Source organism: Danio rerio, chromosome 6, assembly GCF_052040795.2.
Source record: "Danio rerio strain M-AB ecotype USA chromosome 6, GRCz13ab, whole genome shotgun sequence".
Taxonomy (NCBI): domain Eukaryota; kingdom Metazoa; phylum Chordata; class Actinopteri; order Cypriniformes; family Danionidae; genus Danio; species Danio rerio.
The window spans coordinates 36,206,770-36,222,500 of NC_141026.1; the positions used below are offsets into that span (position 1 = coordinate 36,206,770).

Sequence of the window (15,731 nt, forward strand, 5' to 3'; positions counted from 1 at the left end):
GGATCATCATTGTTCTCAGTAAAACAAATACTTTAAATCAAACATTTGCATCTTAAAGCCCATGATAGATCAACTAATGACCATGGTGTATATAAATTGTAATTATATTAAACAAAACAGTGATAACATTGTGATTTCTCATGACAGTAACAAGATTCTGCATATCTTCACTCATTAAAATAATATTTAATTTAATAATCTCTTATTTATTTCTATTTTTAGTGGTAACAATCTTGATGTATCCTTCACAGGTTTCATATATTTCACGATTTATCCTTCATATTTACAATAACTCCTTGAGGTGGCTCAATGGTTAGTACTGTCACCTCATAGCAAGAAGGTCGCTGGTTCAAGTCCCAGCTGGGTCAGTTGTTATTTCTGTATAGAGTTTACATGTTCACCCCGTGTTCTTGTAGGTTTCCTCTTGGTGCTCCTGGTTTCCCCCACAGTCCAAATACATGCAGTCCAGGTGAATTGAATAAACTAAATTGACCGTAGTGTATGTGTGTGAATAGGTGTATGTGAATATTTCCAAGTTTTGGGTTGCAGCTGGAAGTGCATCCGTGGTGTAAAACAAATGCTGGATAAGTTGGTGGTTCATTCTGCTGTGGCAACCCCTGATGAATAAAGGGACTAAGCTGAAATAAATGAGTGAATATAACCCCTAATTCAAAAAGTTTACTTCCAAGAAAAACAAACCAAAAAAGCAGACGTTTCAGTATATAACAAAATGTTTAATGTGTTTATAAGTACACAGAGAAGTTAATGAATGCTGGTTCCAAGGCACAGAATCTTGTGGAAGTGTGAATTAATAGGGATCATTAAACGGGTAGTGAGGATGTCCTGCATCACGGGGTACAGATTTACCATCAACCTACAAATAATAAACAGACACAAAAACACTCAATCTGAAAACAGATGCAAAAACATTCTTACATCTAACTACATTTGGACGCTGTGTTTTTTTTTGTTGCTGTTGAAACACAATATCAGATTAACATTTAAAAGTGCTGTATGTAAGCTTTTGACTCTTCTAAAGCAAAAAAAAATCATAATATGTTTGCAGAGATTTAAGAAATATGCTAAGTAGACATACTTGTGTTTCTAAAAACAATGCTGAAGTCAGATATTCTGATTTGATATTTGTTTTAGTCTCTATCCTGTTCAATTCCAGTTTAACTAGTTGTATTCAGTACCACGGGCTGCCTTGTTGGAAGACTGCATATTTCATTCGGTCATTTAGTAAGGCTCTTAAAGCATGCGTCTATAATCAAATTGCGACCTCAGGTGGACAGTAGCAGACTATGAAATGATACGCATATTCAGAGTTCCACATAATGTTAATAATTAGCAAATAATATAAATATTACAAGCGTAAACATTAGGTGAGCAGGCTACATTGTAACCCCTTTGTGTCCGCAGTGCTGAGGAAGGCACAACAATGCCTCTTCTTCCTCAGGCGTCTCAGGAGGTTTGGAATGAGCCCCCACATCCTCCGCTCGTTCTACACCTGAACTATGGAGAGCATTCTGTCTGGCTTTATCACCACCTGGTATGGGAATAGCACCAGCAGCAATCGCAAAGTTCTACATAGGATTGTGCGAACAGCTGTATGCGTAGTAGGAGGTGAGCTACGAGATCTACACAAGGCGGTGCATGAGGAAAGCGAAGAGAATCATCAGCAACTCCAGCCACCCAAGCCATAGACTTTTCTCTCTGCTACCCTCAGGCAAACGGTTCCGCAGCATCCGGTCATGCACCAGCCGGCTGAAGGAAAGTTTCTTCCCTCAAACTATCAGGCTGATGAACACTTAACACACCCCACACGGACTCTTCCACACCCCTCACTGCACACCATTAATATGTAGCATGCACTGGACTTTAACCAATCCATACTTGAAACAATACTGCCTACAACTATATGGACACCTATTCAGTGTACATATCGCTGTCAATTTCAAATTGTCATTGTATTTGCACTGTCTGTATTTTGCACTGTCATTTTATTTGCACTATCTGTATTTTTACTGTCTGGAGCCAGCACCTAAGCTTTTCACTCATCATAACACACATCCTGCTGATGATGTGACAATAAAAGTGATTTGATTTTGATTTTTGATCCTAACAACACGCTACGTGACGAGATTTGCATAAGCAATTTGCACCAGATGAAACACGATAGAAATTTAAATACAGACTTACAGAAGCACAAAATATGCACTCACTCATGAAATTGTAAGGTTTATAGTCTAATTCATACATAATGAACCTCTTTAACATTATTAAATGTACATGCTGAATCACTATGTGTTGGTTTTGAGTCCCAGTTCTAATTCAAGTGGCTCAATTTTAATTTCACACGGTTTTATTTTCCAGATTAACTATCTGCTGCTGCTTTCAGTAGTATGGAAATAAATGTCATGTAAAATGGCATTCGGACTTAAATTTTTACCATATAACCCTGAAAAAAGCACATGAGGTTTACCTGATGTGATCATTGTCAGTTTTCTGTTGTTCAGCTGCAAGAAACAGAAACTGTTTCTAATATATCAACTTAAGGTGCTGGTTAGAACAAAATCTCCTATAGACCTTTTACGCACTTCCGCATTTTTCGAACGGAAATACGTCAATGTAGTGCATTAGAACTTACTGTTATCATAGCGGCATATACGAAAAATGGCAGAGTCGAAGAATCGCAGTTTCTGTTCTGTTCCAGGCTGTTCGTCTTCTAACCAAAAACAGCCCTACCTTTTATTTCATTCTTTTCCTGTGGTTCCAAACCTGAAACCTAAATGGATACAGGCGATCTGAAGAGAGGAAGGGCATAGTTTTAATGTAAAACATGTAGCACCTATGTCTGCAGCCGGCACTTCGCTCCGGATGATTACAGTGGTGGCTGCGTCGTTCGCCACCTGAAGAGCGGTGTTGTCACGAGCCTATTCCCTTGGAACAACTTTAAAGCTCCTTTGAGAAGGGGGTCAGTATATGACAGAAACTACAAACGTCAGTCTAAACAGCTATGCTGTGAAGATAGCGACACGGTGGCTAAGGCAGCAAGGATGGATCACGACTACGTGACACACCCACCTGCATTGAGGTAAAGTTGGTTTTATATTCACACATTCGTTCATTTAGAAGTCTTTATATTATTTACCATGTTACTTTGAATATTCGATCGAAATTACCATGCAAACATGACTTGAAAACAACATTAACACTGGTTATCTGACTGTGAACAATGTTGTACTTTGATAGTCATTGGCTGCTAATATTATTTCGCTATTTAGAGTTTGCAAATAATACTTTAAAGAAATTATATTGTTAAAGGGAAAGTCTGAATGTGCAAATATAAAACCAACTTTACCACGATCCCACCTGCAGTTAAGATTGTTCATAGTGTATTTGGCTAACGCTAGTCACCTGTGTGTACCGTTATGCATATCTACCTGAACAAATTAATGTTAATAATGTAAGCTGTTCACGAAACTCAACTAATAAAATAAAATATATATTTTTTTAATAATGAAACAATTTATTGCTGTGACATCTAGTAAATACACAAAGTTTTATCATACTAGCATATGTGGAAGTATTTAAAACAAGTGTGTTACAACTGGCCCTGTGTTAGGTTCTACCCCGCTCTCCCCTATTTTAATTGCATGTTTTTAATTACTTCTTTAAATAACTTCGGAAGACAACTCAGGCTCGCCGAAAACACTCTAGCTGCCTTTTCTCCGCCAAAAAACTCATTCCGGAACTGGGTTTACACGTTGTTGACGTACTTCCGTTTTTTGCGTAAAAGGTCTATTAATATGGAGAATATTCCTTCTATCGCATGCCGTTGCTTTTATTTAGAACACGACTTTATTCAGCCTTTAGGCTCGATTGTCAGACTCGCTCCTGCTCGTCCTCAATCTGGCAACCTGCTTTTGCATTCGTTTTGATACATGAATGCAATACCTAGTTCAACCACTGGGTGTCAAACTTACATACTGCACCTTTAAGGTAACCTCTAAGTTACATGCAATGTAGGATTTTATGTTATTTTGTGACATACAATTAAATGTAACTTACAGTAATAGTTGGCACAATGTAACGCCAGCCTCTGTGTAAAGCTGTCACCTGACTCATTTCTTCAGATTCAAGAGTAAAATCAAACACCTGTAGGTAAATGCATTGCATTGTTATGATATGTGATTATAAACCCTCCACATAATACAACACTAAGGGGAAGCTTGCAGAAACCTGGATATTCTCTTTAATCCGAGACTGTGTAATGCTCTTTGGGATAGTCACTACTCCTCGTTGAGTTTGCCACCTGCCAAACATCAATGAAGAAACAATGTGACAAAATAATCAGTAGAAAAAAACCCAATGCAAAAGCACACACTTACCTGATGATAATTTGTGCAGGGGTCTTGTTGTATTTCTTGGCTAGCGCAGCAATGGCTGGTTCCTCCAACAGCACAGGCTCGTCTGGATGCTTCCAGGCTCGGTCAGGAGATCCTAGGGGACTGTAGGCGGTCATTACCAGACCTCGATCCCGGCAGTGAGACAACAGCTCAACCTGTGCAAGGTATGGATGGGACTCCACCTGCAAGGTACTATTGTTACTGATTTATAGACCAAATACATTAGGAAGTGATCCTCTTTATACCTGTAAAACTGTGGGTTTGATGCTTGCAACTGATAAGATGTCATCGATTTGCCTACTGTTGAAGTTTGAGAGTCCAATTGCTCTGACAAGACCCTTTCCCACAAGTTTTTCCATTGCAGCCCATGTCAGTTTATAGTCTATGTCGTCATACAGCAAGGTTCCGTCTTCCTTTCTTGGAAAAGGGGTATCGCCTCGTCTGGACAAAAGTAAGAGGATAAAAACACAGATATCTGAGAACAGGCAGAAGACAATAAATGGATAGTTCAAGTAAAAATTCTGTCATCATTTTATAGTTTAAAACCTGTATTACTTTGCATCTTCTTCTGAACACAAAAATAAATGTTGTTCTGAAGAATGCTGATCACCAAGAAGTTTTCGGTTCTGTTGACTAGCATTGCATTACTTGACCATACAGTCAATGGGCTCTGAAACTTTTTGTTCGTTAGCATTCTTCAAGAAATTTCTAATGGTTTCTAAAGAGATGACTGTCCCTTTACAACTACTTTATTAACATTAAAGCTATCAGGACCTGGGAAGAGGAACTTAAAAGTTTGAAGATGACTATTGGAGTGCAGTATTAGACAATGTGCGCACCTCCACTTTGTGCGCTAGATTCCGTTTTATACAATTTAAAACAATTCACAGAGCTCATCTCTCAAAGGCCAAACTTTCTGAAATGTGTGATAAATGTAAACTTTCATCATGTAACCTTAGTTGTTTGTATTGTATTGTATTGTTGTATTGTATTTTCTTATATGTTTGTATTTTGTCCCAAGTTGCAAAACTATTGTATTATTTTCTATAAAATAGTTTCTGATATTCTGAGGTCAAGTTAGCTGCTTGCCCTTTAATCGCGATCTTTGGTGTTCCATTTCAACCTTTAAACCAGAGACCCGCTGACATTGTGGCTTTTGCATTTCTTCCTGATAGGTGCAAAATATTGTTTTTTTTACCTTCCCACAACCACCCTCAATTTCATTCTGGCTCAAAGATTTTTTAAAACTTGAAAAAATTAAATACAATATCAGAGGTAGGGCTGAACAGTTTTTAAAAAAATGACAACAATTTATTGCATTCTTTAATGACTTAAAAAACTTAGATGTGGATTGAGTGAAGATATACATTTATATTTTTTCCTGTATTTGTTATTTTGTTTTATTTAATTTCTTTTTTTTTCAGATGTTGATTGTTTTATTTGGGGATTTTTTGTGGGTTGTTGTAAAATGTAAAATGTTATTTGCAAGAATAAAAATTCCATGACAAAAAACAAACAAACAAACAAAAAATACTTTATATTTCTTTTCCTTAAGATGATAAGTTAGAGGACAAATGATTACATGTTAGTCATTAAGTAAGACCATCTATCTAAACACTAGATATAGACTAGGCATAAGATGATAACTGTTTTGAAGGAATATCTCAGTTTGGAAATTGAAGGTTTTAAAACTACAAAAATTTTCTGCTATACTGTTCTATGGTGTATGTAAGATTTTTTTTTGTTTTTTTGTTTTTAGGACAACAGTATCTCCAGCAGAAAATATATCCTAAAATGTCATTTTAAATAGTAAAGAAATCTCTGTTTTAGAAACTAATAAAGTAAGCAGAGGTCAATGATTCATTTGAATTATTTAGCCTGACATGTTTTCTGCTCCAAAACATGTTAAATGTTTCTCAAAATAAAATACATTGTGTTTAATGTGGAAAACAGTTGTAGTTTTTACCCAGAAATTTTAAAAGAATATATTTAAGAGCAATAATCACATTACAGTGAAACCGTAATATTTTTATCCAAGGTTTTCATACAGTCACAATCTTATACCGGCTCATACCTAATATAGACTTGATATAATAGATAGAAGACTAGATATAACGACTAGTATAAAAATCTCACATTAATCTCTTTTTTTGACTGAAGGTTATTAAATGTCATTATATTACATATAACAACGTGCTGATAATTGATAAAATCCTATTGGTTTGAAAGATAAATAAAAAAATGACAATTAATTTGTATTTTGGGGGGCTCTATTATGGTCTTTTCAATTTGTCTTCGAAGGATTCTTCCTTTAAATTTGCCTAGACTTTTAAAATATATGAACTTTTGTTACGCCTAATTGCATTTAAGTGGGTTTCTTCTGTAAATAATTGGAAAAGTGCTTGCTAGCTATCATTTTGAGCTCAAAAAATGATAAAGCATAAAAAAGTGGTATTAATTATGAGTAGAACTGGAAGCTTACTGAAAGGCATATGGCCAGTGGATGAGGTAGAGGTCCAAGTACTCCAGCTTCAGGTCTTTCAGAGTTTTTAATAGAGACGGCTCTACGTCATCGGGATGGTGCTTTGTGTTCCACAGTTTGGAGGTCACAAACACATCCTCTCGCCTTATGCCCTGATAGAGGAAAGAGGTCTTAATGCACTAATTGCTTCTTTATATATGTGTGTTGGGGTATATTTCTCATATGTAATCCATATGTATTGACATACTTTATCAGGTCCCATCGTTTCCTGGAAAGCTTCACCAATCTCTGGCTCGTTTGCATAAATAGGAGCACAATCAATGTGTCGATAGCCAGATTCCAATGCCCAAATAACTGCCTGCTTTACCTGGAATAAATAACATAATTATTTAAAAAAAACACTATAATAATTGCATTCATTCATTTTCATTTGGCTTATGCCCTTTATTTATCAGGGGTCACCACAGCGGAATGAACCACCAACTTATCCAGCACATGTTTTACACAGCAGATGCCCTTCCAGCTACAACCCAATACTGAGCAACATCCATACACTCACGTACACTATGACCAATTTAGCTTATTCAATTCACCTATACATATATACATGCATACTTCACACAGAAACACCCACTGACCCAGCCGGGGCTCGAACCAGCGACCTTTTTGCTGTGAGGCGAAAGTGCTAACCACTGAGCCACCGCGTCGGCCATAATTATTGCAAAATATGATTATTAAAAGTATATAAATTGAAACGGTATACTTCATCCTAATTCTCAAAAAACTGTTTACTGTACAGCCAAATTCTGTCATGTTGCTGAACTGACAAGCTTAAAGAAGAAGATAGTATTGACTAAAACTCACTAGTCCAGGTTCACTCTTCCATGTCCCAAGTCCCAGAAGGGGCATCTTTCGTCCTGTGCTCAGGACAGCAAAATCATTCATGCTCATCTTGTGTGCCTTGAGAAAAGAATGAACAAATATGAACAGTGTACAGAAGCAATGTAATAGCCAGTACGATATAAAGTGTGTGGTTTAATCTGCGTACTAGGAAAACGAGCCACTAACAGAAAGGTTGCAGAAAATGTAAGGTGAATTAAAGCAAACTGTCCAGAGCTGAAATTTAGGATGTAAATGAAAGGAAGTGTAACCTGCTGACTCGTCAGCTGACTTCCACAGCAGCTCTAGCAGGATGTAAACACTATAAAACTCCCTGCACTGCCCTTTTGGATCCTGTATATCCTAGTTAGCCAGCTTTATAAAATTAAACAGCATTTGCGTGTGGTCAAATCTAATCAGTTCAAGTAACGTTATAGCTTAATTATTGTCACACCCCAGTCGTTATTCTTCATCAGTCAACAAATGATCTAGTTAGCTGTATGAATCACTCAGTCAGCTGGATAACGTACCATTCTTCGACAGTAAAACTTGTGAGAATGAATGAAGAGACGGAGAGCACGCTGAATATGCTGCATTTCTTTGAGAAATCAGGTCAACTAGCGTCCCATGTGGCGCTTCATAACAATGGTTGTTTTTTTTTTTATTGTGCGGAGGACAGTTTATATAGTATTTGTTCAGATACTTACTTTGAGTGAGTAGGATAAGGAAAATTTTTCTCAACAAACCTGGTTGATTAAAAATTATTTGTTTTTTTCATAACGTCGACGTATTTATTTCCTGTTCAAAGTCCCGTAGAAACACCTGTCAAAATAAAGGTCTCAATGAAAATGAGCAAGTCGACATTTTCGTTTTCAAGTTTCTTCGTTGAAATCTTTCCCAGTTAGTGACATAAATAAAAATTAAACATATTTGTGGTTAATACTTGATAAAAACAAAACAAAACATTTTTATTTTAAAAACAATAGTTGGCTAAAGTACATAGTAAAAAAGGTATACAAACACAAACCCCATCTAAGTTACATGGTATTTGGGATTTTTAACCTTTATTTACCATGTACTTTAGTTAACAATTCAGTGATCATTGGGAAAATATTATGACTTCTCTAAGAGTATTTCAAATACTACATCTATCTATCTATCTATCTATCTATCTATCTATCTATCTATCTATCTATCTATCTATCTATCTATCTATCTATCTATCTATCTGTCTGTCTGTCTGTCTGTCTGTCTGTCTGTCTGTCTGTCTGTCTGTCTGTCTGTCTGTCCACACTTAAAACTTAAGTAATTAACTTAGTTAGTTAGGTAAAAGAGGCCATACAATTTAGGAATTCAATTAACCAATGTTTAAGATATTTTAAAACCCAAATTACTAAAACAGTAAAAGGGCTTATATTCTGTCTTCTATTTGCTTTAGCCTGTTAATATTCAGTTCGGTTCTTGAGTCATATATACACCTGCATACATTTTTCAAAATTTACTGAAATCATACAACAAAATAACGACAATAAACATTTTGTTGTTCACCATTCCACTTGTTTTCTTTTTAAAGGAGACATGGAAACTACAATACATCAAAAGTTTATTTTGCACAGTACAGTTAATTTAGGATGAATAATAACCTGGTTGTAAATTTCAACTGCATGTAAAAAAAAAAACATCAAAATATTATGTGGACTAAATCTGGCATCAGTGATTTACAGATAGAAAGGTCAAGCTTTTTTACAACAGAAATGGCTGTTTTAAAAAAAAAAATTCTAAAAAAGAAAAATCTGAGATCACTCGTTTCCTCTTCGACTTCTCTTGTGGCTCTTCTTTGAGCGACTAGAACACAAAGAGACAAAGCATGAAGCAAAAGTAAAAGCACTGAAGACTGGCTAGGAATAAAGATGTCATTTATAATAAATTAGCTTATATGAATATCACCTTTCTGGTGACTTAGAATGACTGCGATGTCTGTGACTTCTGTGGTGACCTGGAAGAAAATATACCAATATTCTTAATTAGCAGTTTTGTAATTTACTACAAATATTTGAAATAAGATAATGTGGCATTTTATTTTGTTTATGCACTTGAGAAGTGCTTGGCTTTACCTGGAGATTTGGAGCGATGCCTTCTCTCCCTAGATCTACTACGGTGCCTACGAGGACTTTTGCTGCGGTGTCTGTCCCGATCTCTTTCACGTCTGGGTGATGGGCTGATTAAACAGAGTAATTAGACAAATGTATTAAACTATATTCTTAGCAGTAATAATGTGACCACATAATAGTGTCTAAGATATTTTGGTGAGATCCTATTTATAATTTAATAACATACCTTCGTCTTTTTGGTGATCTGCTCCGTCTAATATGAAAAAAAAAAAGAATCAGAACATCCAATAAGTCAGTCTGTAATAAATTATATTATCATTATGAATCACAATACTATGAGTAATAGCATCACTGACCTTCTGGGTGAGCGGCTGCGTCTGTAACGTGGAGATGGAGACCTGCGTGGCCGGTCCATATCTCTATAACTTCTTCTGTGTGGCTCTGGGGACTGCATTCTCTCCGGCTGTGGCACAAGATATTAAAACGATTACATTTATAAGAATTAGCATGTGCAGATTATTAGAAGTTGTAAATCTACTTTTACCTTCTCATCTTCATCATCCTCCTCTTCACTGGTCTCCACCTCATCAAGGTCTTCTTCAAGGGCACTAATACGTGGATCCAACAGCTCAGCTTCTTCCAACACCTGTCTCTTCTATGGAGGTAAAAAAAACAGTAAATATATAATCACTATACTATGATATATCTGATTTCATACACTTCCTTCATAATTCAAAAAAAAAAAAAAAAAAAAACACAAACCAAACATACACCACAATATATTTTTGTTTCCGATACTAACTTCTAATAATTGTATATTTTAACCCCTTTTCTGTTCTGTAGTTAATTGTTTATATACACACACACACACACAAACACACACACACATATACATATATATATATATATATATATATATATATATATATATATATATATACATATATATATACAGTTGAAGTCAAAATTATTAGCCCTCCTATGAAATTTGTATTCTTTTACAAATATTTCACAAGTGCTGTTGAACAGAGCAAGAAATTTGTTTTCACGGCATTTCCTTTTGTAGTTTTCTTCTGGAAAAGGTTTTTTTTCTTTTATTTTGGGTGAAATAATTATTTATTTATTTTTTTAAGTAAAAACTGCTAAGGTCAATATTATTAGCCCTCTTAAGTAATTATTTGTTTGATTGGCTCCAGGAAAAAACTACTGTTTTCCAATGACTTGCCTAATTACACTAACTTGCCTAGTTAAGGTAATTAACCTAATTAAGCCTTTAAATTGCACTTAAAGCTTAAAACTGGTGTCTTGAAAAACAAATAATACGATAATGCATTCTGTCATCATGACAAAGATAAAAGAAATAAGTTTAGACTTGAGAAAAAGAATTGTTGAGGCTCACAAAGAAGGAGAAGGATATACATGTTTATCAAAGCGTTTTCAAGTGTCAAGAAGTGCCGTGAGAAGTATTATCAAGAAGTTTAATGAGATCCACACTGTGGAGAACATGACTGGCAGAGGTAGAAAGCGAAAGATTTCCAAAACTTTGGAAAGAAAATTAGTAAGAGAGGTTTCTAAAGACCCAAGAACAACTGCCAAGACACTAGTGAATGACTTAGCCAAGTCTGGAATTAATGTCTCAGCAAAGACGGTCACTAGAGCCCTGCACAGGAGTAAACTGAAAGGTTGTCGACCAAGAAAGACTCCTCTTTTAAAAAAGAGACACCTCCAAGCTAGACTGAAGTTTGCCAGGGGCAATCTAGAGAAAAATAATGAATACTGGAAACGTATCCTTTGGTCAGATGAGACAAAACTAGAGCTCTTTGGCCATAGAGATGTTGCCTATGTTTGGAGGAAGAAGGGAGAGGCATTTAATCCAAAGAACACCATTCCCACAGTGAAACATGGCGGTGGGAGTATAATGCTATGGGGATGTTTCAGTGCATGTGGAACTGGGAATCTTATCAGGGTTGAAGGTAACATGAAAAAGGAAGACTACCAGAAGATTTTGAAAAATAACCTCAAACAGTCTGCAACAAAACTTGGTTTGGGTCAACGTTTTGTATTCCAGCATGATAATGACCCAAAGCATACCTCACTTCTGGTAAAGAACTACCTTCAACAGAACAAAGTGAAAGTCCTTGACTAGCCTGCACAAAGCCCAGACTTGAATCCAATAGAAAATCTGTGGGGGACACTGAAGTCTAGAGTTCATGCCAGAAGACCAACAAATCTGGAAGAGCTTGAGAGATTTGCTAAGGAAGAATGGGCTAACACTCCTCAGGAGACATGCTTGAAACTTGTTGAGAGCTACAATAAACGACTGATGGCTGTTATCAAGCAAAAGGGTTACACTATTTACTATTAACATCAGAGGGCTAATAATTTTGACCTCCAAGCTTTTTTTATTTTTGATTATAATTGTGTTTCTGTTTGTATTACAAACACTCAAAGCTTCCTGAATAAACTGTTATGTTTAAAAATTATGTGTTGAAAAAATCTTTAATCCATTAAAAAGCACTTGGGAGTTATTTGAAAAATAATGAAATATTTTATAGGGGGCTAATAATTTTGTCTTCAACTGTATATATATATATACATATATACATATATATATATATATATATATATATACATATATATATATATATATATATATATATATATATATATATATATATATATAATTATTTATTTATTTAATTATTATATACAAATGTTTTGTTTCATTTAGTCACATTTAGCCTAAAGAAATTACAACATTTTATCTAGCCACTCGCCATTTTTACTAGCCACAATTTTTTTTGTTGGGAAAAAATATTTTTCTGACCATAAATCTTGACTTTGGCATGCTAAAAATGTTAATTTTTAAAATTTTGTGTTATGTCCACATGCCTCCTCGTAAATGTAACTTTTCAAAAAATTTCACATGACCTTTTAGGGCTCAAGACTAAGGATTTGCTATTTTTTTCTCTGGCAACACCAAACTAATTATGTCCTTGCCACAAATTTTAAATAATGTGTCAAAACATACATATATACAAATGTATAAATGTTCTTAATGTTGACAGTTCTATAAAATTATTCTTATTTATCTAAAACTGTACACAGTATTTTGTACAGGCGAAGGGTCCCAAATCATTGGGTAACTATAGATAAACGGAGTTCTCTCCTAAAGTAATGCTATTGCAATGGATGACAATTAAACCCCATTAACAAAAATACCTGCAAGCAAAAGAAAGCAGGTAAAAAATATTCTGTTTGCGACAGTGGAAGGATGATTTCGTGTACACGGGTAATGTTACACTGGGTAATAATCGGTTAAAAAAAAAATATAAAAGGGAAAGCGGCAACAGCTACTGCATGCAATAAATCTGGAGATCTCTTGTAAGCAGCAGGGGCCTCATGTATCAACGCTGCGTACGCACAAAAACTTTGCGTACGCCAGGTTTCACGCTCAGAATCGCTCACGTTTGGATTTACTAACAATGAACTGAACGTGGGAATGTGCGCAGGTTTACGGCAGGTTTCTGGCAGGCGTACGCACATTTTTTGTGCGTGTCTGTTTTATTTCCATTGGCGACTCCTAGAGGCAGTTGTGTTAAATTCCTCTCTACAAAGTGTCTGAGCCTTGCAATGGCAGCTGTATGAGACGGGTTCAGCAGGTATATAAGGTTTCCATACCATACATTTGACCAGCCAAACATTAAAGCACAATTTGCAGCAGTCGCCTGTTTTCCCAATGTAATCTGAGCGATCTACCGCACGCACATTGCTATAAAGGCACTATCTGAAGATGAATTTGCATGCGTGAATCAGAAACATTTCCATTCAATAAATGTGCAAATAAAATATGATGCTTATTGATATGAACTTATTGATGATTCCTACTTGTCTTTCTCGTGATAAATAGTGGGCAAAATCTGATATGTTGCGGGGGAAAAAACAAGAAAGAGTTCATCAGACGCTGGATTCGAGGCGAGTTCATGCTCGAACGAAACTAGTCATGATCACATGCGTCTTACAAGGTGCGCCACTGAAACTGGTAAGGGTACTGCAACATTTTACAGATATAAACCACACTATTTCTATCTTTAATGCACTCAGTGCGATGTTCAGACCCAACTGTGTTAACCGCATCTGTTAAACTCTCCCACTCTATTTTTTTCTTTTGTTGTTAATTCCGGAGAACAAACTTGCAAATAACACCGCTTTTCTCCGGTCTACCTCCGAAAGCAGCACCTCCAATTCACATTCTGTTCAAAGTTTCTCTTTTTGCTTACTTTTGCCATTGCTTTTTCGTTGGGTTTTTCCATTAGCATAGTCATTAGCATATTCATACAGGGGAGGAGGCAGGGAGGGGTTTTGTGCTCGTGCATGAGCTCGTGCGCTCAGTTTCACGTTCATTCAGATGTACAAAAGAATATGCGTGAGATTCGGCGTACGCAGTGTTTCATACATCTGGATTTTTTTCTGCGTACGCACATTTACAGCTTTGTGCGTACGCAATGTTTTAGTAAGATTTCCACGCAAGTCTTCGTACATGAGGCCCCAGGACTGTGGGTACACAAGCCTTTTTTTCAATTTATTTTTAAACAGAAATGATCGCACCAGTTGCATTTTCAGGCAAGGTGGTTTTGTGCAAGGAAACGGGAGCTTTTAAGCACTCGCGTGCATCACATAGCTGTGCCTTGCTCACAACGTCAGTAAGCAAGGATCGCTTGTCTCACTGTGCACCTGATCATTCTCTAATTCGTTATTCACCTGCTTTATTTTGTTTGTGCAAACAGTTATCAATCGTGCCGCATCTTGATTCTAAGAGGACATTTGCATGCATATTGACAAACGGTCTTAAACTAAAACTGTAATCGTCAGGGACGAGGCAGATCTGACAATTTAAAAATTATTTTCAACCAGCCAAAGTGACTAGCTGGGTGTCTGTCTAACTCGCCACAGCTAAACTCTACCCGCATTTGGTGGGTGTTAATTTTAAGGCCCATATACATATATAACAAGTCCAACCAACCTGAAGTCTGGGGAGAATGATGTCACACATTCGCTCTGCATGCAGAAGCTCATCTATGAACTCATCCACATGCATCAACTCAAACTCTGAGTAAAAAAAACAACAACATTAACTGTTAATGTCTTTTTCTGTGAAGATAAATTGTCTTGTCACCTACTAAATGTTCATGCAAACTGCTAACCTCCATTTCTATTCTGGCTTTTGATTTTTCTGTAGTCATTGTATAATGGTTCTAAATATTTGTAGCAATCCACAGACGTTCCAGTCAGGCGCATATACATCGCTCCAAGCAAACGCACATACCTGGTGAGAAGAAAACCAAAAGTGGTTAAATAATGCAAACTTCGATGCCTCCCTGCAAACTGCATAGTGACAAAGCAGTGAATGAACACTAACTTGAAGTCTTCGTTCTTAATGAATTCCACAATGATGTCCTTTTCAGGCTGGATCTGCAGCATCTTTAAGGTTAGACACAAGAATGGAGTCGGCTTGACGTTTCCTCCATATACCCCACCAACAAACTTCAGCTCCATTGCTTTGTCCACAACAAGTTCAGCTACGAAATAAGATTATAAAATATGGGTTAAAAAGAAGCTTGGCACAGCAGTTCCCCAAATACATGCATAGCACACATGACATATTTTTTATTAACATTAAACTAAGCAACAACACTGTGCAAATGTTATAAAGTCTGGAAAATGCTATAAAGTCAGATACTATACTAAATACTATAGAGAATATAGAAATACTATAGGAAAACAAATTACAAATATAAAATTAGAAAAGTACATTTTGATCTTTAAGGACATTAAATGTTTTATAAT

General features: G+C 36.0%; 2 protein-coding genes across 8 annotated transcripts in view; both read right to left on the reverse strand.

The window, feature by feature from the left end:
- Nucleotides 1-713: 713 nt before the first annotated feature.
- On the reverse strand, nucleotides 714-8,577 carry akr1a1b (aldo-keto reductase family 1, member A1b (aldehyde reductase)). 6 transcript variants are annotated; one of them, XM_087256225.1, is made up of 9 exons: nucleotides 8,520-8,577; nucleotides 7,759-7,854; nucleotides 7,142-7,261; nucleotides 6,895-7,046; nucleotides 4,658-4,853; nucleotides 4,395-4,594; nucleotides 4,246-4,318; nucleotides 4,075-4,161; nucleotides 714-874 (listed from the first exon to the last, which is right to left on the reverse strand). In XM_087256225.1, exons 2-9 carry the CDS (start codon nucleotides 7,843-7,845, stop codon nucleotides 809-811), a joined length of 981 nt encoding a protein of 326 aa, XP_087112351.1. In that variant the 5' UTR covers nucleotides 7,846-7,854; nucleotides 8,520-8,577; the 3' UTR covers nucleotides 714-808.
- Nucleotides 8,578-9,312: 735 nt separating this feature from the next.
- The window catches only part of prpf38a (pre-mRNA processing factor 38A), a 7,834-nt gene continuing 1,415 nt past the window's right edge, over nucleotides 9,313-15,731 (reverse strand). The window contains 9 exon segments of one of the 2 annotated variants that reach the window (NM_001003483.2): nucleotides 9,313-9,618; nucleotides 9,721-9,769; nucleotides 9,888-9,991; nucleotides 10,111-10,137; nucleotides 10,241-10,347; nucleotides 10,429-10,539; nucleotides 14,908-14,993; nucleotides 15,089-15,210; nucleotides 15,304-15,463. In NM_001003483.2, coding sequence (NP_001003483.1) covers nucleotides 9,573-9,618; nucleotides 9,721-9,769; nucleotides 9,888-9,991; nucleotides 10,111-10,137; nucleotides 10,241-10,347; nucleotides 10,429-10,539; nucleotides 14,908-14,993; nucleotides 15,089-15,210; nucleotides 15,304-15,463 — 812 coding nt within the window. In that variant the 3' untranslated portion in view covers nucleotides 9,313-9,572. 2 annotated transcript variants of the gene reach the window in all.